Source organism: Pleurodeles waltl, chromosome 3_1 (genome assembly GCF_031143425.1).
Source record: "Pleurodeles waltl isolate 20211129_DDA chromosome 3_1, aPleWal1.hap1.20221129, whole genome shotgun sequence".
NCBI classification, from domain to species: domain Eukaryota; kingdom Metazoa; phylum Chordata; class Amphibia; order Caudata; family Salamandridae; genus Pleurodeles; species Pleurodeles waltl.
Window position 1 is genome coordinate 669505961 of NC_090440.1, and position 24659 is coordinate 669530619.

Genomic DNA, 24659 nt, shown 5'->3' on the forward strand with positions numbered 1-24659 from the left:
TTCTTCTTGGGAGGTCATCAGGAATCTGATGAGCTGGGTTCAGGAGAGCCCTTAAATCCTGGATTTAGGGGCGTTACCGGAGTCAGAGGGCAGTAGCCAATGGCTACTGGCTCTGAGAGTGGCTACATCCTTCTTTTGGCCACTCCCTTTGGGGAGCGGGGAACAAACCTTATCCTATTGGTCCCTGTCCTCCAAACTAAGATGGAGGATTCTGCAGGGAGGGGGTCACCTCAGCTATGGGCACCTTAGGTGTGGTCCTGGGTGGTCACTCCTTCCTGCTTTCCCTAATCTTCCCACCAGACTTGCTGCCAAAAGTGGGGCTTTGTCTAGGGGCGGGCAGCTCCACTAGCTGGGGTGCCCTGGGGCACTATAACAAGAGACCTGAGCCTTTAAGGCTCACCACCAGGTGTTACAGTTCCTGCAGGGGGGAGGTGTAAAGCACCTCCGCCCAGTGCAGGCTTTGTTTCTGGCCACAGAGAGCACAAAGGCTTTCACTCCATGTGGCCAGAAACCATTCTCTTAGTGGCAGGTTGGCACAGACCAGTCATTCCTGCACTAAGGGATTGGGTAAAATACAGGGGGCATCTCTAAGATGCCCTCTGGGTGTGTTGTTCAATAAATCCAACACTGGCATCAGTATGGGTTTGTTGTGTTGCGAAGTTTGATACCAAACTTTCCAGTATTCAGTGAAGCCATTATGGAGATGGAAAGTTCGTAATGGCAAACTCCCAGACCATATACTCAATATGGCTATGCTGCACTTACAATGTCTAAGAATGGACTTAGACTCTGCAGGGGCATTTTGCTCATGCAGCTATGCCCTCACTTGTGGTATAGTGCACCCTGCCTTAGGGCTGCAAGGGCTGACTTACCTATGCCACAGGCAGTGGTTTGTGGGCAAGGCACCCTGAGTGGGATGCCACGTTGACTTTGCCTTTTTTTCCTCACCAGCACACACAAGCTTCAATGTCAGTGTGTATGAGCTTGATGAGGGCCCCCCCAGGGTGGCATAATACATGCTGCAGCCCTTGGGGACTTTCCCTGGCCACAGGGCCCTTGGTACCATGGGTACGTTTCACAAGGGACTTATTTGGGTGCCAGGGGTGTCCCTATTGTGTAAACAAGGGTGCAGATTTTGGGAAAGAACACTGGAGATTGTGCCTGGTTAGCAGGGTCCCAGCACACTCTCAATCAAAGTTGGCATCAATATCAGGCAAAAAGTGGGGGGCAACCATGCCAACAAGGGCACTTTCCTACAAATGGTATGAAAGTAAACAATTACAAAGTTCACAGTATGCAAAGAAATAGGTGTTGGGCAAATTGCAAGGAGTAAGTAGCCAGTCTTCCTAGTGCGAAATGTCAAGGATTAGGTGTTGTAACAGGAACGTCCCTTGAACTTCTATTACAATTTGCTTGGAATCCAGGTGCTTGTGTTGAAGCCTATCCTGCTGGAAAGTTTACAGGTTGAGGCTGCTGAGTATAGATGTCAGCTCTTACTCTCAAATAACTCTCTAGATGCACTATATGCCTGGCTGGAAGAAGATATGATGTAAATCTTGGACTTGTAGGCTACCTCCAGAATTGACTAAAATTGTGCCGGCATTGGCCCACCCGAACGTACCATTGGCCCATCCAGATGAAGGTTTCTGGAACCGGGCCTGGTGGGCGTGTATGACCACTCGTTCAATGGCAACAAGTCAGGGTGATCAGAAGGACCTGGAGACTGAAACAGTGGCCCAGGTGCCTGCCAAGAAAAAGGGCAAGGGGCGCAGAAAACCCATCCCTGAAGTTCTCACGGTCCGGGAGGAGACTGACCTCGACGGGGACACCCCATCACTTACAGGGGAACAAGTGGTTGAATTGGGAGACCTACCTGATGAGCTGACCCATTGGCAGTAACAAGGCGGTCCCACCAGGGAAGAGTTCTGTGCAGAGCAGAAGGTGTGCCCTACTCACATAGGTCTTAGGCAGCAGACCGAGGACCACGCAGCTGGCGCAGAGCCCAAGAATCACCCGATCTATTGGAAGAATGGTCTCCTGTATAGGGAGCCTAAGGCTGCTGAGCCTGGGGCAGCCCATGTGCTGGTGGTACCCCAGCACTTCAGAACCTTCCTACTGGGTTTGGCTCATGATGTACCTCTGGCAGGACATTTGGGGCAGGGCAAGAACTTTGACAGGCTTGTCACCCACTTCTACTGGCCCCAAATGAGAAAAAATACAGATGCTTTCTGTAGGACCTGTCAGACTTGCCAAGCAAGTGGCAAAAGTGGAGGAAAATGTAAAGATGCCCTCTAGCCCTTTCCGGTTGTGAGCACCCCTTTTAAGCAGGTGGGCATTGACATAGTAGGGCTTCTGGACCCCCAAGACAGCCCTGGGCAACAGGTTCATCCTGGTCTTGGTGGATCATGCCACCCGGTACCCTGAAGTTTTCCCTTTGAGGACAGTGACAGCAACCCGTTGTAGCCCGGTTACTAATGGGGATCTTTACCCGAGTTGGTTTCCCCAAGGAGGTGGTATCTGACTGGGGTACCAACGTTATATAAATGTACATAAACACCATGTGGAAGGAATGTGGGATCAACTACAAGTTCACCACTCCTTACCACCCCCAAAGTAACAGGCCTGTCAGACTCCATGAGGCGTAAGTGGGACGGCCTCTTGCCATGCCTTCTTTTTGCCTACCGGGAAGTACCACAGAAGAAGCTTGGCTTTAGCCCTTTTGAGCTGTTGTATGGGCACCCAGTCAGATAATTTCTGAGTCTGGTGACAGAGGGCTGGGAGCAAGCTCCTAGAAAGTTACCCCAGGCTGCATTTAGTTACATGCTGCCCGCTTCAGGAAACTCACTCAAGAGACCCTAGAGGCAAGCCAGGAGTACAAGAAACGCTGGTATGACCAGAATACCACTCTGGTTGAGTTTCAGCCTGGCCAGAAAGTATGGATCATGGCCCCAGTAGAGCCTTGTGCTCTACAGGACAAGTGGACACGGCCATTTGAGGTGAAGGAGCGCAAGAATGATTTCACCTACTTGGTGGACTTGCAGACTCCACTGAACCCCTTGAGGGTCCTACATGTGAACCGCCTCAAACCCCACTTTGAGAGTTCTGAGTTAACGATGCTGCTGGCTACAGATGATGGGGTGGAAGACGAGAGCAAACCTCTCCCTGACCTTCTGTCTGCCAGTGAGCAGGATGGGTCAGTAGAAGGTGTGGTCCTCTCCGCTTCTCTGACTCATGAGCAGCAGAGTGACTGTCACCAGTTACTGGGACAATTTTCAACTCTGTTCACACTCGCTCCAGGCATCACCCATCTATGCACGCATGATGTGGACTCTGGGGACAGCCTGCCTGTAAAATACAAGGTTTACAGGTTAGCTGACAGAATGAAGGCCAGCATCAAGGATGAGGTATCCAAGATGTAGGCTTTAGGGGTGATTGAGCACTCCAGCAGCCCTTAGTCCAGTCCAGTGGTTTTGGTACCTAAGGCTGCTGCACCTGGTGCCACACCAGAACTGCGGTTCTGTGTAGACTACCATGGGCTCAATGCCATCACCAAGACTGATACCCACCTCATCCCTAGAGCTGATGAGCTCATCGATCAGTTGGGGGCTGCCAAGTTCCTCAGCACGTTTGGTTTAACATCTGGGTACTGGGAGATTGCCTTAAGTGATGGGGCCAAGGAGTGGTCGGCGTTCTCAAAGCCAGAGGGGCACTTCCAGTTCCAGGTCGTGCCCTTCAGGTTGAAGAACACCCCTGCTACCTTCCATAGGCTGGTCAATGAGGCCTTGGGCTGGGCTTGAGAACTTCAGTGTCGCCTACCTTGACGACATTGCTGTTTTCAGCTCCAGTTGGGAGGACCACTTGCACAACCTCTGGGAAGTGTTGAAGGCGCTGCAAGCCGCAGACCTCACTATCAAGGCCAGTAAGTGCCAGATAAAGCAGGGGTCAGTGGTGTACATGGGACACCAGGTAGGAAGCGGCCGGGTGGCGCCCCTACCCAAGTTTGATGCCATTCGGGTTGGTCACCTCCCAAGACCCAGAGAGAGGTGAGAACCTTCTTAGGCCTCACCGGGTACTACACGAGATTTGTCAAGTGTTATGACAACATTGACAGAGCTGACTTCCAAGAAGAAGCCTAGACAGGTGAGCCGGACTGAGGTCTGGCAAATTGCATTTGACACCATGAAGGTTATGTGCACAGCGCCCATGCTGCTGGCCGCTGATTTCTCCAAGGAGTTTGTGGCACAGACAGAATTCTTCATAGCATGGTGTGGGAGCGGAACTTTCACAGCTGAACGAAGAGAGCCTAGACCAGCCTGTAGTCTTCCTTAGCAGGAAACTACTCCCCAGGAAACAGAGGTGGAGTGCAATTGAAAGGGAAGCCTTTGCTGTGGTCTGGGCTTTGAAGAAGCTAAGACCCTACTTGTTTGGGTCTCACTTCCGGGTACAGACCGACCACAGGCCCCTCAGACGGTTAATGCAGATGAGGGGTGAACACCCAAAACTGTTGAGGTCGTCCATTTCCCTACAGGGGATGGACTTTATGGTGGAACACCATCCTAGCACAGAACACGCCAATGCTGATGGTCTGTCTAGGTTCTTCTGCCTTAGTGAGGAGAACTTCCAAGGGGTTGGGTAGTTCCCCCTACTCTCAGCTGGAGGGGACATGTGTTAGCCCTGGCATCTTTTGGCGTGTTTCCCCTGTCTTTTTGCCTTCTGACCTCCTGTTTTCATGGTATGCTGGACACAGTTTTTTCTGGTTTATTGTCTTTGCGCACTTTACAACTGCTGATCAGTGCTAAAGTGCAAGTGCTCCCTATGTAAATTGTATTGGTGATTGGTTTTTCCATGATTGGCATATTTGATTTACTAGTAAGTCCCTAGTAAAGTGCACTAAAGGTTCCAAGGGCCTGTAAATCAAATGCTACTAGTGGGCCTGCAGCACTGATTGTGCCACCCACATGAGTAGCCCTATGAACATGTCTCAGACCTGCCACTGCAGTGACTGTGTGTGCAGTTTTAAACTGCCAATTCGACCTAGCAAGTGTGCCCACTTGCCAGACCCAGACCCTTCCCTTTTACTACGTGTAAGACACCCTTGAGGGGTAGGCCCTAGGTAGCCCCAAGGGCAGGGTGCAGTGTATTAAAAGGTAGGACATGTAATGATATGTTTTACATGTCCTTACAGTGAAATACTGCCAAATTAGTTTTTCACTGTTGCAAGGCCCATCACTCTCATTGGTTAACATGGGGGATGCCTTTAATTAACTTTTAAGTGCAGTTTCCCTTTGGGAGCAGGAGGAGATATGGAGTTTGGGGTCTCTGAACCCACAATTTAAAAATACATATTTTGGTGAAGTTGGTTTTTAAATTGTAAGTTTGAAAATGCCACTTTTAGAAAGTGGGCCTTTTCTTGCTTAAACCATTCTGTGCCTCTGCCTGCTTGTGTATTCCACTCTGAGTCAGACTGACAGTTGGGCTGGTGTGAATTCCTTCTAGACTGTGACACAGAGGGAGCTGGGGTGATCCTGATGGGCCATCTGGGCTAGTGTGGAAGGAGGAGTGGTCCCTTACACCTGAAAGGGCTGTGCCTGCCCTCGCACAATGCAGTCTCTGACCCCAGTGTGTGTCTGGGACGAGGCCCTGGGCATGGCAGGATCTTGTCAACAAAAGAGACTTTCCTTTAAAGTTTGCCTGCTTGAAAGGCAGAACTGGGTATAAGTAGTGGACCCAAAACCCCAGACTTTTAGAACACTTGTGGATCAAGAGGAACCTCTGCCAAGGAGAAGAGCTGGAGGGGGCGTACTGCCCTTTGCTGTGTGTGCTTTGCTGGATTGGCCTGCAGTTGCTGCTTCTGCCTTAAAGAGGGCAAATACTGTATACTGTTTGTGAAGTTTCTCCAAGAGCTTGGAGTAGAGCTTGCCTCCTGTTGGAAACCTCAGGGATATCAAAGAGTTCAGCTTCATCTGCCTACAGCCGTGGGAACTGTATGTTTTGTGCTGCAGCAGAAGAAAAACCACTGTGACACCGTCAACGACACCACTGCCTGCACCGTGGCCTGACAACGCCACACTTAGCTGTGCCCTAAGTCGTACTGCAACCCTGGTCTTACTGACGACGCCACCAAGCCACTGCTTGCACCGTGACCTGTGGGCCCCGCACTCCGCATTGCCTTGCTCACACCGTGGCCTTGGCATCCCCGGCGGCGACGCTTCACGCTGACACTGATGCTGCTGCCTACACCGTGGCCTGTGGACACTGCTTGTGAGGTGCATGACGCACCGTCCCATCCCGCACCGCAGCCCCGGCCCACTGACACTAACACCATCGACTCCAGTGTCATCAGCAGACGCTCCTGTCTGCACCACGACCCGTGGGTACGCCATGGAGCCCGCCTGCGCCGCCACCGTGAACCTACCGACGACAGCGATCCAGCAACTCTGCTGCCGCTGCCTGCACCGTGACTTGAAGACACTGCACGTCGCACCACCCCGCTTCACACTGCAGCCCTGGTCTCACCGATGCCGCAGAATGCCGTCACCGAGACGCTGCCTGCACGGTGACCTGTGGGCACCGCACGTCTCATCGTCCCGCTTCGCACTGCATCCCAACGCCATCCACACCAGAGCTCCTTACTTCGTCATCAGCCTGGAGTTTGATTTGCAACGCGTGTGACTTCAAGGGCCTGACGACCCCTGCACTGACCTCTGAAACCGACACCAGTGACGCCGCACTCTGGATCTCATTGCGAGGATCTCAACGCCTTGCATTTCCAAGGTACTATTTGCGGGTCTTCCCGACACCACAGCTGGCCTGCGATGCCGTGGCCAGCCTGAACTGATGGATTTGTTGTTCACGAAGCTGTGATGGCCCCAGACGGAGCTACCAACTTTAAGGAACTGTATTTTTTAGTAATTCTTGCAAAATTCATATCTTTATTATTGTATGTTGGATTTTTCTTGTTTGGTGTTGTTTTACATAGATAAATATTGGCTATATTTCTAAAACTGGTGTGGTGTCCTTTTGGAGTGTTTTAACTGTATCACTGTATTACTGTATTTTATGTGCAAATGCTTTACACATTGCCTCTGAGATAAGCCTGACTGCTCGTGCCAAGCTACAAAGATGGTGAGCAGGGGTTATCTGAGCTGGGTATCTCCCATATCCTGATTAGAGTGAGGGTCCCTACTTGGACAGGGTGCAAACCCACTGCCACCGAGCAATCCCATTTCAAACATGGGTTAATTACATATGTGTGTATTTTACACAAATATCTATGGGCATTTGTGGTAATGGTATTGTGGTTCAGTCATACATCCATTAGTTACTTTGTGCTGTAACTTTGTGCCACTTCTGACATTAACAGTTCTTTGGTTGATCAAGGGGTATTCTAATTGAAGGAATCTGCTTTTGTGGTCTAACGCAGGGTAAAGCAACCAGAGTAAATATTTTCTAATGCACTGAAGTAATCAGTACATTTTACTTCAGATAACAAGTGCAAGGTAAAGTAATCAGCAGTAGCCCTGTATTCTAATATCGGGCAAAGTTATCTAAGTAATCATCTTCTGTGTTTAAATATAGTGTATTGTAAGCATAATAAACTTCAGAAATCAGAGGCGCTGCAAAGCAGAGAAACACACTCTCCTTTGTTGTTCAGTTAAGACTAAAACAAGCAGTGTATTCTCCTTCTGCAATCAAATACGGGGTGATGCATTTGCACGTATTTCCCCATGTAGTCACATTTGGAGTAAAGAAATAAGAATGATCTCCTTTTATGTGATACAGTGCAAAATATTCAGAATAGTTTCTCAGCCTATTAATACAACAACAAAAGTGCCTTCTGTTGCCTTTCAATACTGCTTCATCCCATTAGAATTATTTGCCCCAGACTATAAACTATGACACTGTTTGGGAAATAATTCCTTCCTTCCAGCATGATAAACATCCCATTTCATGTTTCGGTGTATTAATCACACTACAGTCAATTTTTTCTGTTGATTCCAGTACTACTGATTCCTCTCTGCAACAGCAACAATGTTTGCTTAGTTGTGTTATCAGCTAGCCCTCATTTTCCCTATTTCTAGTTAGATGCATATTATCTCTCAACCTATTTTATCAAAAGTGGAAGCCTTCATTATTAATACAGTGATTCCTCATCTTCCAGTTAGAGAGAGAGAGAGAGATCTGCCCCCACTCTAGACAGCCCATTCAGCATCACTTTACACATTGTGTTTGTGTAAATACATTACAGCATCCACGTCCATCAGAGTAGGCCTCATACCACAGAGGGCGACTAAAGGCAGAAACGTTTCTAATCTAAAATCTGTCTCCCAGGACACAATCTACCCTGATCCACAATTAAAATTGAATTCATTAAGATTGTTTGTTGAATGCATATTGTAACCACACAATACAACTAACACACTTGTCAAGAATTGTGCGGGCCCCTTTTACAGTCGGAGTCAACCAGACCCATGAGATTTAGTGTTCCCCTGCATGGGGTGTATGGTGCACTAATGAAGGAGAAACCAGGCCTGCACATTAAAGAACAGCAGGAAATTCATCTGTGTCACATGCTGAGGTAAACTATGCATACCATGTTGTGGTGTGATCTATTGTGCTTTATAAAGTCATATTGGGGGTTATTCTAACTTTGGAGGAGGTGTTAATCCGTCCCAAAAGTGACAGAAAAGTGACGCATTTACCACCAGCCGTATTACGACTCCATTATATCCTATGGAACTCGTAATACGGCTGGTGGTATATCCGTCACTTTACCATCACTTTTGGGACGGATTAACACTCCTCCAAAGTTAGAATAACCCCCATTGTGTGTTCTAGAGAGATTTGGTGTTTGATGGTGAAATGTAGTATGGTGTATTGTGGTGTAGGATAATGTGCTCTTGTATTGAATGGTGTGGTATGTAGTCATCTCGTATGGCATATTATGTGTTGTAATACAATATTTGCGTTCTAACCTGGAAAAAGGCAGTGTATCCATTCTCTGTGTGGAAAAGAGAGTACAGTAGGATTACAAACTCATTGAAGGAAGAACTACCACACATGGGCATGGCATCTGTTCCTAGTCAAATGTTTTGAATCAATAGTGAGCGCTTTGGCAGAAAAATGGGGCATTCTCTTCGAATTAAACAAGTACAATAGAAGGTCAATCTTTCTTATTATATGTATTACGATACGTTTACATCCTGCACAGAATGATGGGGTTCTTGTTACACCATTTTACAGCCCACTGTTGTGACTTTTTATGGATGTGTATTTTCACACTGTGTACAACTCATGTTGTTTTGTACAGTTTAGCAATTGAGCCTTTCTCAGACCAAGGACCGATGTCCACTTTTCTGAAACACTTGCATGGTTAGAAGCCACTTTCTTGCTGTTTTCGCCTCATTTGGTGTTATTTATTTTGCAGGATGCCTTTACTGCTTTTCACATCGATAAAGCGCTCGTGAGCAAGTACATGAGCTCCCTGCTAGTAGGGGAGCTGGCCCCCGACCAACCCAGCTCAGAGCCCACCAAGAACGTGAGTACCTCTAACCGCTTTTATCACCCCATCCAGAATGAGCCATCCAGAAGCCTGGCCAGCTGTGAACCGCCCAAGACTAAGGGCACCCATAAACCTCTGCATCTTTTCTCTTAAGGATAGACAACCGATCAGCCCAGCTCTGACATGGAATCAAACATGATGTCCTAAACAACACCCTTCCTATTCCCCACTAGATTAAGGCAGCCAAGAAAATGATCAGTTCCGGCAACCCAGCTGTGACATGTACAAGGCCTACACTGACCCCAGATAACATGATCCTCGCAAAAGTTCACCTATGAACCAGCAGTGGTTTGGGAGTGCATCTACACCACTGCTTCCTTCAGCCTTCCCACTCAAGCATGAGCACTTGGCACTACTTCTGTGAGAGAACTGACCAAGAAAATCTTTCCTCCCTCACCAACCCCATGGAAAGGCTTCCTCCCTCACCAACTCCATGGAAAGGCCCCGGTCACCCAGACGGTGACCTAAGATCATGACTACCACAAAGGAAACGATGGCTCTGCTTCCAAATCAGCCAAGCTGCGAGTTTCCACCTTTAGCCAGAAATGACACATGCACACCATGTCTCATGCTCCTCTCCTTTCACAGTACAACGTTTACCATCTCCCCTTCACAGGCCATGCTCACCGATGAGTTCCGAGAGCTTCGCTTGGTTGTGGAGAAGATGGGTCTGATGAAGCCGAACCAGCTCTTCTTTTTGTGTGCTCTCCTTCATATCCTACTGCTGGACGTGCTTGCCTGGCTCAACCTCTGGTATTTCGGCACATCAGTGGTACCCTTCCTCTTTACTGGTCTGCTGCTTGGCACTGTACAGGTAACTTCTAAATCAAGAGTGGGAGTCTTGCCTGGCTAATGCAATCTTCCAGTGGTAACATAGTTTTGAATGAGTTGGAGGTGGAAGGGATATGAAATGCATATCGTAAAAAAAATTATTCTCCTAGTTTGAACTTGCATATTTCTGTAAAGTCCTGCAGTACAATAAAAAGAAGTAACATTACTAGAAGAACAGTTACTGTCAGTCATCTGTATTGACTGTGTAGGCAAAGAGTTCGGACAGTGTTAGGGCCATGGGAGAATGGGACTAACAACGTTTACAGGTAATATATTTTTTGTTAGCTTCTTGAAGGATGTGCTGGGTGTATCAGGCAATCCATTTTGAGTGATAGTTGTGTTCATGCAGCCTCTCACAACAGAGGGATTATAAATTAAGTATTGCAAGTTGGGTAATCCACTTTTTGACACAATCTGCATTGAGGTATGTGTAGGAAGGGCCAGGCAGTGCACCCTGTAAATACTATTTTATTTCTTCTCCAGGCTCAGGCCGGGTGGCTGCAGCATGATTACGGGCACCTCTCTGTCTTCAGCAAGTCCAAATGGAACCACTGGCTCCATCATTTTGTGATTGGGCATCTAAAGGTAAGTGGGCTAAACAGTGCATGGAGACATGAGTTATATGTACAGAGTAGGGAGCCAATGCGAGATCTAGCAGATCCTGAGGCATCTGGTGAGACTTGGTGCTTATACAGAGGGAGAGCTAGTAAAGTGTAAGAGACAAGGAAGTGATATTGGCTCCACTGGGGAGGCATATAGCAAGGAGCTAAGCGAGATCCAATAGAGATGCAGTTGAGGTAGACATTTGGCATCAATTAGAGCGACATAGAGCAGGATGGCATTGGAAATTGGTAGTGATGGATGTAGTTACAGTGGAGATGCAAAGAGCTCGAATCTCACTGCTATCTCGTGGCGGTACAAAGACCAGGCATCTGATTGGGATCCAGTGCCAATACATAGTGGAGAGAGTTGTGTATGATGTCATGAAAATACATGAAGCAGAAGTCAGTGCAGAAGACAGCACAGTTAGAGAGAATAGTGATTTATGTGGACTTCAGTGAAGATGCACTGAGCAGGTCTGTGGGTGCTCACCACTCAGTTTTGTGTAAATGTCATCTCTGTGTGAAAGAGTGTCTCGCTCAGTTGTTCTCTTCTACGTTTTTAAAAGGGCTAATTATTGCTGTATGGTTGTACACTGTGTGTGTGTACTATGTAATATCCTCAGGCAGTTTTGGGATGCTGTATTGTTACTGCTGATGTGAGTGGAAGGAGCAATCTCTCCATGCCCCTTTGAGATCTGGGTCAATCTCTGTAACAGGTTTTCAGTATGGAGAGATTCCCCAGTTTGAGTGGCATGGGGGCATCCCATGTAGATTATGTGGGGAGCAATGTTCTTTTTCTTTGTCTAGAAGGAGATTCTCTGCAGTGTTACAGGCCTATACCCCACATCTGTGTCAGAGATAGGATACTGTTTATACAGGTGTCTGGCGGAGCTGTTTCCTCTTCATTGAGTCTTTCTTTATGTGTCCTACGCAGGGTGCACCGGCTAGCTGGTGGAATCACCTTCACTTCCAGCACCATGCGAAACCAAACTGCTTCCGCAAGGACCCCGACATCAACATGCATCCCCTCCTTTTTGCACTGGGGAAGAAGCTGTCTGTGGAGGTGGGCCTAAATGTAGTCTACAGTTGTTCTAAGCTGAACACTTCAAATCCTATCCTTTCCCTCACCTTTCCTCTCTTTCCTTGGTCATGTGGTGCAACGCCTCCATGGCTGGTAGATCCAGACATGTTATCCTAATTCTGTGCTCCATCAGGTCTAGATTACTTCCTCATGATTTGCAATATCTATTTGTTTCTGTCACACTCCTCCATCACACTCCTTTTCTCCACCTCATCTTTCAGTTTTTCAACATTTTAGCATTCTCTCATTGTTATTTAGATTCTGGTAGGAGTTCTTTATAAGCAGAATTTTAGATCTCCCCAAACAAATCCATAGGTGTCATGAGAGTCCGTGCCCCTCAAGGCATTACCTTTACTTGGCATGAAAAGAAAGGTCTAATAGGTAGAAATCAAATCCTTATATGACTGAAGGATTTAGGCACATGTTCAATTTTTTTTTTCAATAATGTTTTCTTATCGGCTTCAGAACAAAAAATACAGTTTTAATTTTAGCTATTTGTACTTTTTGTTGCTCATATACTTGGATTGACGGTCTGACTTACCCAGTGACTGAATTCAGGAGTCCTGGAAAAATGCTACAGCCTGTAACAAGGTTCCAGGAGTGATGCCCTTTCTGAGGTCAAGTCCTAGGAATAGAGCCACAGTGCTACAGTGGGTTTTGGGTTTACGCCAGAATCCTAATTCTTAAACTGTCCTTGATACACCCAGTGCCACAGAGTTGAAGGGCATATTTTATTACCCTAGTTCACAAAATGTATCAGGAGTGGGCATGTGGTGCTGGACAAAAATGGTTTTTTTTTAAATTTGTTTAACTGTATTAACAATTTAACAAATTTAGAAAAAACATGCAACACGTTTCAATACAAATGTACATTGTTATGACAGTTACATTTGTAAGATGTCATGCATAATATTTATAAAATGTTTAACAATTATTCACATGTTGTAAATTAATCAATATGTCTACAGCCTTTTCCTGTCCAAGCTGTCTACAACACTTAGGTCTGATGGGTACAGTCCAGCTTAAATAGCTGCAAAATAAGTGCAGCAATTGCTGAACACATACTGATTTTAGCAGCATCTTACAATCCAGTGTTTTGTGCTGTATACAACCCCTATAACGTAATGCTTGCTTTCACATGATAGCCTCAATTTTATCCAGCTCTTGGGACAATGAAGTACACAATGCAAAAGTCCAGGAAACAAGAACCTGATGAACCTTGGCATGATAGGCCTTCTGGAATACTGTTATCCAGAAGCCATCACATTCTCAATAAAAGTTGTTCAGACCACGCACAGTTGAGAGCACAGATAACTGTTTTTTCCATGTCCATTGTCTGCCAGGAGAGCTTTTAGTCAATCATGAGCTAGTGAGCATTTAGGTTTTTAAATCTTTTTTTATCATTTTTGAAAAGGCACAAAATATAGAACAAAAAAGAACCCACAGTGTGGGCATACTTAGAGGAACAACTGTACACATCAAGGTTTCTAGAGGGGCCATTCAGAAAGGTGGACACATTGGCATACATAGGACAGCAGGGTATTTGATGCATCCATCAGTGAGCTCAGCATGGGGTATTGTAGCTGTGACTAGGCATTAAGACAATCAATAAGGAATGTAAGGTAGCAGAGGTAACACGTGAAGTACATTTCCAGTCAGTCCGAATCTTGGCATTCCTGTAATAAGATAGTCATTTAGTGGTTGCTAGATGTCTTTAGGACTGGATGTGAGGGGGTGGCATAAATCTTGCTGGCGGTGTAGTAGTATGTCATACTTTTCAGCCAGTTGGGAACAGAAGGCCATTGCCAGCTACCCAATTGCAGGGTGATCTTACGCTTTGCCAGAAGCAGTGCTATATCTGTGAATCTTGGGACTCCATGTGGGATGCTTGCCACTTATCCCAGCAAGGCAAGAAGTGGGTCAGGCGCTAGGTCATCCCCAATTATTAGAGACAGTTGAGTGAAAACTGCGGTCCAAGAACTTCCCACAAGACCACAGGAACATCTCAAATGTGCAAAGTCAACGCATGACACTTTGGGCAATTGAAGGACCTTGATAGGTCTATTGTAGTCAGAGCGCTGGGCATGGTGTATGTGCACTGGAGGAATTGGTAATGTATACATTATGAGGGTCATTCTGACCCTGGCGGGCGGCGTCCGCCGCCCGCCTGGCGGGAACCGCCAAATGGCCGCTTCGCGGTCAGAAGACCGCGGAGGCCATTCTGACTTTCCCGCTGGGCCGGCGGGCGCCCGCCAAGGGAGCACCCGCCGGCCCAGCGGGAAAGGCCCTGCAACACAGAGGCCGGCTCCGAATGGAGCCGGCGGTGTTGCAGGGGTGCGACGGGTGCAGTTGCACCCGTCACGATTTTCACTGTCTGCAATGCAGACAGTGAAAATCTCCCTGGGGCCCTGTTAGGGGGCCCCTGCACTGCCCATGCCAGAGGCATGGGCAGTGCAGGGTCCCCCAGGGGCCCCACGACACCCGTTCCCGCCATCCTGTTCCTGGCGGTAAAAACCACCAGGAACAGGATGGCGGGAAAGGGGTCGGAATCTCCATCAGCGCCGCCATGGAGGTTCTGCCCAAGCAGGGGAAATCCGGCGGGAAACCGCCGGATTCCCTTTTCTGACCGCGGCTTTAACGCCGCGGTCAGAATGGGCAATGAAGCACCGCCAGCCTGTTGGCGGTGCTTCCGTTGCCCCCGGCCCTGGCGGTCTTGTACCGCCAGGGTCGGAATGAGGCCCTATGTCTGTAGTTAGGCGATATGAACCTTCCCCCCCCCCCAAGCAGAAGGAGCTTCCTCCACGCCCAGCCGGTGGTTGAGAGTGTCTGTATGTCAGTAGGATCTTGCGAGATACCCTGCGAAAGGAGGGAGGGGAGTAGTGTGTGTTCTGCTTGGTTGCGTTCTGGTATGGCAAACAGGAGTTGGGCATATCAGTGGTACCAATGGTATCCGAAATTATATTGAGAGGCTAAATAGTAATGTTGAAAATGTGGTACACCACGATCATAAGAGTGCACTAGGGTGTTCCAGCCAACCCAGGGCTTATGACCTGCCCAGACTAGCCACAAAAGGAGACCCCACAGCGTGGAGAAGAATGCGTTGGTAAGGAAAATCGGAATGGTTGGAAAAAGATACAAAAAGTGGGGGAGAATGACCATTTTGATAATGGCCTGCCATTGACAGTGGAAGCCGAAGCCATCCGTCAATTTATGCCATTAATTTGTCAATAGCTGGGCCGTAAGTCAGTCAAAGTACCTGCTCTTTGTCCCTGTGGAGCCTAATGCTGAGATATCAGATGGGGCTATTGCGCCACTTTAGGTGGAACTTGCATGTTTTCGGTAAGGTGGTGTCAGTAAGTGGAAAGAGTTCGGTTTTGTTCCAGTTTATGGTGAGGCCAGAGTACCTACCGAACCGAGCCACCTCCTGAATTATGGGGACCAAATTCTCAGTTGGGTGATGGACAAACAATATTATGTTGCCTTCATATAGGGACAGGAGTAATGGGCCCGGTTTAAATTGTAATTACATTGTAATTGAAGATGTCGGACCAGGGGGGTCCATGGCTATTATAAATAGGAGGAGGAATAGGGGTAGCCCTGTGTAGTCCCCCCTAGTGATGTCAAAAGCGGCAGTGAGAGCCATTGGCCTGAATGCGAGCAATAGGCTGGTAATACAATAACATGACAAGTGCGATGAATCTGCGAGGTAGTCCTAGTTTCTGCATGTCGCCTGTATGAAAGGCCACTCTAGACAGTCAAACGCTTTCTCTGGGTCCAGTAGGGCAATCGGCATAGTGGGGGAGATCCTGTTCAGCACATAAAACAACATACACAAGTTGAGAGAGGTAGAACGCTGCAGGATGAACCACGACTGCAAAGGTGATATGATCTGATCTAGCAGAGTGATAACTGGGTAGCCAACACTTTAGCTAATGTCTTGTTATCAAAATTAAGCAGCGACAAGGGCCGATATGAGGTGCAGTGTAGTGGGTCTCTCCCAGCCTTCACTAATTACTTGTTGACAGCTTTGCACTGCTTTGGGGGCAAAGTCCCAACATCCAGAGATTCAGTGTACATTTCAAGTAGATGCAGTGCAATAAATGTTTATAAGCCTTATGGAAATCCACACGTAAAACCATCTAGACCGGGGGGCCTTGGAACCGTCGAGGGTGTTGATCACTTGTATAATATCTTTACTGGCCATCAGTTCACTAAGGAAATGCTGCAGGGCATCCGTGATCCAGACCATGGCGATCTGGTTTAGGTAGTCTGTCCTGTGCAGGTTGTATATAGGTTTGAGTAATAAATGAGCAACTCTGCCAGAATGTCAGCATTGTCCATACCTGTAGCCCCATCGGACAGCTGCAACTTAGGGATGTATGCACTGCACCTAGGTAGGCTAAGCAGTCATGCCAAGGTGCGGCCAGAACACCTGCCTTCCCCATATCATCGGGCTGTGGCTTGTTTTCCCAGGAATGCAACCTCCCACTCAGCCAGCTCCAGGAATTCATCCAGTAGCACCGTCCGCTGCGACAGCTATGGGACATGCAATTGTGAAGTTTCTATGCTATCAATATCAAGCAGTTCAGTTTCTATGTGGGCTAGATTATTGCATATGTTGCGCAGCAAATCCAAGTGTTTAGAGATGGATATCCCCCTAATGATGGACTCGAATGCCTCCCAGAAGGTGACCTGTGTGGCAACCGAACCTTTATTCAGTTCAAAGTATTCAACAATAGAAGTGTGACGCTCGGACCAAAACACCTCATCGACAGGAACCGCCAGCGTCTCTCCACTCCTTCCCAGAATGGTATCACCAATAACATTTGTACCGGGGAGTGATCAGAAACAGTGCACAGGAAATGGGACATCCTATTTAGCCACGGAAAGGCAGTGGCCGAGAGGAGCCAAAAATCGATGCGGGTCCATGTGTAATGGGGGGGGTTGGGAGGGTAGAATGAAATGTATAACCAGGGGTCTTAGCACACACGTGACAAAGGTAACATATGACCTGCAACAATAGGGGTTGTGGATGTGGAGTCAAGGAGGGGGTCTAGTATGAGGTTAAAGTCTCTCCCCAGTATGATATGGTCCATATCTACTCTTCCCAGTAGTGAGACCAAGACGTGGAAAAAGTCTTGGGGGTTCGTGTTTGGAGCGTAAATATTAATAAGCAGTATGCATTGGCCTGCAAGGGTACCTGCAACTGCAGTGTACCTGCTGTTGTTGTCGCTGAAGTGGGTTGTGGGGTAGAACGGGATACATATGCCCTGTGAGTAGGTGCTGTAGTTAGTGAAGTATCGAAGTGGACCCCAAGAGGCAGCAAATGTGTGTGAGTTGCCGGGTGGAAGGTGGGTCTCCTGTAACAATGCCATTTTATTCTGTGGCGTGTGAGAGTTTGCAATATCTGTTTGCCCTTGGGCAAATTGTTTATACCTCTAATATTCCAGGACAGGAATGGGAACTCAACTACTGGGCCCCGGCCATCATGTGTTACCATTATGCAGGGTCATGTAAGTGAACACAGCTTTGAACTTCTCAGAGGATGCCTTCCTGTCAGGCAAACACACAAACTTAAACTGAACTCCCAAGAACCACACTGAGCACTTAGATACCCAGTGGATCCCTGTGCCCATTGCCAAAAACTGAAGAACAAATACCCCAATAGTCTGCAGTGTGGTGTACACCTCAGGGGGTGAACAACACTATGGAGACTGAGCCCCAGTTAGGGATCATAAGTGGAACAGCAGGAGTCAAAACAGGTCAACAAGTTTAGTAGGGGTGTGAACCTATCTGGCGGCTGGAAAAATTAGGCGATACCACACCCCAGGCAGAGTGGCCTAAAATGTTCAAGAAGTGAGCAGTTTAAGGCAGTTCATAGCACTGATCATTCAGGTGGAAATAGATCCATGCTGGCCAAGGCGTGTAGGTCTGGGGGCGAGCGAGCTGGTGGCAGGAGGGAGATTTGTCCTTGCTGTACTGCTTACGGAAGGCCAGGACATCCACAGGGGTGTCGAAGAAGTGGGATTTGCCATTGACATCCACCTGCAAATGGGCGGTATAGAGCGTGTTGTATGTCAGTCCCAGTTTCTTTAGCATGATCAGTATATTTTTGATGAGCATCCTGCACCACCATGGTGAAGTCAGGGAAGAAGGATAGTTGGGAATCTTGATGTTGTACTTGCCCCATCTTGCGCACCAATCGGAGTGCAGAGTCCTGATCCTGAAAATTGAGGAGACAGGCAATAATAGGGTGGTGTGGTGTACCCGGGATGGCCGCAGACCAAGTGAACGGTGGGCATGCCCTGCTCCAAGTGTGTTTGTGAAATTTTGGCAACCAAATAGGTATGAGAGGAGGCACTCGACAAAGAAAACCATTCGTCCTGTGTCCATGGATTCTGGACCTCCCAAGATGCGCAGATTGTTGTGGCAGGATCTGACCTTCAGGTCCTCGTCCTTGATGGCCACGGATTTGAGGATCCGTAAAATTTTCTCTAGCCACTTATTCACTGTTGTTGACTCGTCTTTCAGGATCGAGATACGCTCCTCTGCACCATCCAACCGGATGGTATGGTGATCCAGGCTTCACCCCATGCGGTTGACTCAGCTCATAAGTGTGTCAAACTGAGCACCTATGGAGTGGGATCCCGCGTGGAGTTCATCCATGATTGCTGCCATGCCAGATGAGTGTTCCTGGTCTGCAGTGCCAGCCACTCCCCCTCCACGTCTTTCAGGGCCCCCCATCTCTCTGCAATCCGAATGCTCCAGGGAAGTCCAAGGTGTTGGCCCTAACAGGTTGTGCAGGGATGCTCCCTTAGGCATCTCCAACTTTTTAAGTGAGGCTGTTGCCCCCAAAATCGAAAAGACTGCTGGGGGTCAACTGCTGTGGTAGGGGCTGAAGGGCACAGGCAGCCGGTCAGATGAGGCCGGTGCAGGGGTTTGCAAGTGAAGACTGCCTCCCCCCATACCGTCGACTGTCCACGCTGCAGCAGCAGCAGTGCTAAATTGCTAGTGTAGAGAGGCCCCCCTGCTGGGCTAGCATGCTAGTGTCATTGATGTGCAATGACAGGTCTCACTAGTTCTCCAGTAGGCCTCGTAAATTAGGGACCACCACCCCAGGGTGAGATGTGCAGCATGAAGAATTGGCACTTACCGGAGAAGGAGGGAGAGCGTGTCAGTAGCAGGGCGGCGTTAGCCCATGCGCCCCAGCGTCATCACTCTACTCTTCAGGCCAGGCACCCCTGGCTGCCACATCATTTTCTCCAAGTTTCCAGTCAAGCTCTGACCCGGCACCGGCATTGGAGCACTGTCCTTTGGCGGCTGCTGGACCAAGCACCAGGCATCTGCGGTGCTCTCGGAACAGGGGGGCAGTGGAGGTGGCTCAGCTGGGCTTGGTAGTCCACAACCTCAGGCTCACCTGTGGCCCCTGTTGCCGCAGGCCATGCGTGACATGGGCCGGGCTGCCAGCCACGTGGTTCAGTTCTGCGCTGACCGCCTCACATATGGTCTCTGAGCTCTCTCCAACCTGGCACTGTGTTGCTAGGTTGAAGACAGCAGGCCCAGGCTCCCAGTCTGCCTCGCCGTTCCAGCCAATCCTAACGCTGCTTTCATGCTACCAGCAACATGAGAGCAGCATTAGGATTGGCCACAGGGCAGGATGGGAGCCTCTGCCTGCAAGTGGAGCCAGAAGAGCAACGCTGCGGTGGAGACTCGGGTACATTTTTTTTAATGTAATGTTTTCCTTTGTTTTGTTAGCCTTACCACGCGCCATGCCGCCTCGCCCATCTATCGTGCATTATACCTTAAAGTTAAAGGATCATAGTCCCTCAGATTTAAGGTTTAGACATAAAGGGGGTGATTGTAACATTGGCGGGCGGCGGAGGCCGCCCGCCAATGTTCCCCCGTCAAAATACCGCTCCGCGGTCGCAAGACCGCTGAGGGTATTTTGAGATTTGCCCTGGGCTGGCGGGCGGCCGTCAAAAGGCCGCCCGCCAGCCCAGGGCAAATCTACCTTCCCACGAGGACGCCGGCTCAGAATTGAGCCGGCGTAGTGGGAAGGTGCGACGGGTGCAGTTGCACCCGTCGCGTATTTCAGTGTCTGCTTTGTAGACACTGAAATACTTTGTGGGGCCCTCTTACGGGGGCCCCGCGGCACCCCCTACCGCCATCCTGTTCCTGGCGGGTCAGGATGGCAGTAGGGGGTGTCAGAATCCCCATGGCGGCGGAGCGCGCTCCGCCGCCATGGAGGATTCTGGAGGGCAGTGGTAAACCGGCGGGAGACCGCCGGTTTACCCTTTCTGGCCGCGGCTGAACCGCCGCGGTCAGAATGCCCTTGGGAGCACCGCCAGCCTGTTGGCGGTGCTCCCGTGGTCGGTGACCCTGGCGGTCACCGGCCGCCAGGGTCAGAATGACCCCCAAAGTAATTCCATTTTTTCCATGCTGTAATTTTAACTGTTTTTGTGCATGCTACTTTTTTCCGTGACATAATAACAAAGCAAGAGATCGTGCTCTGTGTTCAGAATACCCCCTTTGATGAAGCTTATTGATTCTGTTACAAAACTGATTTATTCCACCAACTTTGAATGAAGGCATTTATAAGGCAAATGTTTGCGACTTGACACCGAGAACGCCATAACAGCATTTTAGGTCCACACCATATTTTCCCCCTAAAAGCCCAAACTTTCTAAGGTTATGAGAAAAAGGTGTTTGGGAAAGCTTATTTATTTCAGAAAGCCGCTTACTTACCCTCTAGAATCCTCCATGTTGCCTTCTTTGTCTCGTAGCAGTACAGGAAGAGGTGGAGGCTGGATTATATCACCATTTCCACTCAGTGCAGGGGATACTTATGGCTGGTTCCCTATCCAAAATAGCTCATGTACTTCCCGTGATGTAATTTCCTGTTTTCTGGAATCTTACATGTCCCATAGTTCTCCATGAAGAGGGAGAGCTGAATTGTATCTTGATTCCTAGTTCAAGATTGTGGTTGCATTCGATTCTTCTCTATTCAGCCCTGGGTAGTTTTGCATCCCGATTTTCATCTTCATATCAAGTCCTGATCTGTTTCTCTGAATTTCTTCTTCCCTCTTCCTTTGGAAGTTGTATTCCCTTCCCTTTCTTGAGCGCACCTGCTCGTCACGCAGTGCTTCTCTGCATAAGCAGCGCCGCAGCTATAGCAAGGAGTCCTGCTAGCATCAGACAGCACTGAATTCGGGGGAGAAGCCCCTGTGCAGTCCATATCCTGAAACCGAGAGAGACACATTTGTTTCTAAAAATGTTAATATTTTAAAAGAAAGAGATTAATAGATTAAAGAAGGAAACTGAAATGAAATTCATCAATTTGTGTACAAAACCCTTTATTTAAAATTGACAGAATTAAACAATCCCTAATAAAAAATATAATTCATTGCAACAAAGTTGCAGTCTGAACATGTCCATTTTGTCTGGGACAGTTGCTCCGTCTTTCCCTTTACTCTTTCCTGCCAACCCACGGGACCTTTCTTTTTCAGCACACTTTGTATGTGCTCTCAGCTGCTCTGGACCTAAGTGTGCTGCTTGTTGCTTTGGCAGCTATTCATTAATTGGTCCTGTCCCGTTCAGCACTCTTTGGCATGAAAATGCTATGGTTTCTTTTTCATGATGGTTTACTCTACATTTGCACTAGAGATGTTCAGTTGACAAAATCATAGATCCATGTTTTCCGGTGCATACTGTTTTTGTTGTGTGTTCATTATTTACTGCCATACATTGAAAATGAAGAATTATCTGGATAACGAAAAAACAGTATATTGAGCAACCTTCACTCCTGGTTAATCCTTTCTTCCACATTCAAGCTGATTAAAAACAGCGGAAGCTGCCCCAGATACAAGCTTAGTAAGTTTATATAAACTTCTCTGAATGTTCCAACACCTTATTAAGTTGTCATCACTGTCTCTACAGGTGACAGTTGTTTCCTCCAGGTAGAAGTGATCTAGCAATTGAGTTTACCATTTAATCACTTGTGCACTAATTGATTTTAGCCATCCTTCGCCTAAAAGAATTCTCACTGCCAACATTGTCAGTTCTTTTAGAAACCACGTCCTGCGAATCCTAGCATTCTAGGCACCCCGTTCAGTAAACCTTTTGTGGATACTTATGTTTGCAAATGGGGCTTATAACTACAGATGTTTTACTCCCATGTGTTCAGTTAAGTCGTCAGAGATGGAAGTCCTAAGGGAGAGTCAACGGGTGCTAATGCAGAATGTTAGAAATGCCCACATGCCCACAAAGTGATAAAAATGCCTGTATTCAAAGTCATTTCCAATTGCGTCTCTCCTTAATTATTCTAATAACTTTAGCTCTCATAAATGTTCGAGTAATTACTGTGGGAAATTGTAAATAATAGTGTTTAATTTTAGGTTGTCTATGGGAAGTGTTTTTTTCAACAAGTGAAAACGTTTTCAATGTAGGTAGAAATGCATTAAGAAATGTGTAATTGCCTGTTTTCTTTAGATCTAAGCTTGTTACCCTCACTCCTGCCAAGGGGCCAATAAAAACAAGCATTTGCAATGCAACGGGTCTCGCATTTCTCCGAGTTACAGCTATTAGCAGTTGTAATCTCCCAACCGGACTTTCCTTGCCTCATTAAATGGAAAAAAAACTGAGCACGATCGCACTGTGAAAAAAGAGAAAAGGTAGTCCACAAACCGGACGGAAAACAGCAAGCCTCGTATGTTTTCAGTACTTGGTCGCTGCGCTCGAGGAGGGCTAATCACCGGAAAAGGCATGACATATGCATGCCTTCCACTAATGAAAGCAAGCAGATTTTAAAAGGCAAGCCCAAGAATCAACGAAAGACACTGATGTGACATGGGCGAGGCGCCGAGCCCTTTTCTAACTACTACAGCATCTTGCAAGTGCATGCTACGCAGGCTCGACCCTAAAAAAGTAAGATGGGCAACATGCCGTCTGGTGGCAGAGGTGTTAAGTTCCTGTCATCTGCCTTTTAAGAGCTTGAAAATGCACAGAGCCCTCCTCCCTGTGCCAACAGGCTGTGCCCGGTTCCCTTCCTCTTTCTGTGCTAGGAGCCTGCGTCTGGCTCCCTGCTTTCCGCCCTCTTTCCCCAGGCTTCCTCACTTCCTCCCCACTACCCTTTGCGGCATGGGACTCCTGCAGCTCCTTCACCCCTCTTTCGCCCCATCATTTCCAGTGCCTCTCCCATCTGACTCGAGTGGCCGAAATCAGAGTTTTCACATTTAGATCTCTACTCCCTGGCATCAGACAGCCTCCTGTTCAGAGGCACGATGCTGCTGGACACTGCCGGGTCACAGACTGTAGGACTTTGCAGAGTCTCCAGCAGTTGCAGACCAAGGACTGAGTGGTATTTTTGTAACCAGCTCTTTTTGTATGCTGCAAAATACTGCTGATTTTGGGGTTTAGGACTTCACATTTTGCTTTTTTTTGACTGCATAATTTGCCATCTCAGGGCACAACATCTTGGGCCTCTCTACAGGTAAATAGATGATGGGTAAATTAATCAATATATTATAGATTCTGGGCAATATCGTGTTTAAGAAGTTACTTCCCACTAGTTCTTCAAGCAAGGTTCATGGATAGCTTCTAATATGTCTTATTCATTGGATTAATTTCAAAATAAACTACTTGATTTTGTACATCGATAGAGGTAAATTCAGCATCTCTTCTTTTTATAAGTAATGTCTTATCAGTGTTTATAATGTAGCGCATTCATCTGCCAGATTATTTTGCAGACTTTTCAGTTTTGCACATTTGTCTATTGTAGTTATCACAACATATATTTGGAATGTGAATAGTTCCATTTCACATCTTTCTGTAATAACTTGAACAGCTCTATCACTAAAACAGGGTCTGCAATATTAACCTACAAAAATATTGCATTCACTTCCTTCATTGTCTACCACTACATTGTCAAGGTATTTTAAATATTTTTAACTTTGCTTCTATTTTCCTTAAACATAAAGTGATATCCAATTCACTGGATCACATTTTTGTCATGTGATAAATCTCTTGCAATATAGTGACCTCCCCGACTAAACAGTTGCATTTTTTTTAAACAAGCACTTTATGAAGATGCAACATTAAGAAGTATTATGGGCACTGCTGCCACGTGACACATCTTCTGTAGAAGGTCCTAGAGGTCTGCATACCTTTACATTTTCTTGTGCTTGGTGTAAGGTTTTAATCCATAATATAAAGTTTTTTTCCAAAATCCATTATTGTAATTTAAAAACATAGAAAGCCCTCCCACAACCAATCTCCTTACGTTTTTGCTATCAAGAAAGATTGTGGCAACATCTTGCTTTTGTGCTGCACCACATTGTATGTGGTATTTAGTGTGCTTTTACTGTGCACCACTGCAAACACGAGATTCAGTGGGAAAGAGGTGTATTCGTATATGTCTCAAATAGGTTCCTCCCATTTAGTCCACATTTTTCACTTTTGATCACCTGGTTTTTGGACCTTTACTGTGGGTAAATCTCTCCTGAGTCTCACGGTAATTGGATTGACCGTGTTTACTGCCCATGTCCATCTTTTATGATAAGGTCTCTGTGGCTTAGATAGAGTAAGG

General features: G+C 47.4%; 1 protein-coding gene across 3 annotated transcripts in view; it reads left to right on the forward strand.

The window, feature by feature from the left end:
• FADS1 (fatty acid desaturase 1) overlaps positions 1–24659 on the forward strand; it is a 196287-nt gene that overhangs the window by 113395 nt on the left and 58233 nt on the right. For all 3 annotated transcript variants that reach the window (XM_069223231.1, XM_069223232.1, XM_069223230.1), the window contains exons 3-6: positions 9428–9538; positions 10179–10376; positions 10877–10978; positions 11930–12058. In XM_069223231.1, the coding sequence (XP_069079332.1) occupies positions 9428–9538; positions 10179–10376; positions 10877–10978; positions 11930–12058 (540 nt within the window). The remainder of the gene's footprint in view (positions 1–9427; positions 9539–10178; positions 10377–10876; positions 10979–11929; positions 12059–24659) is intronic.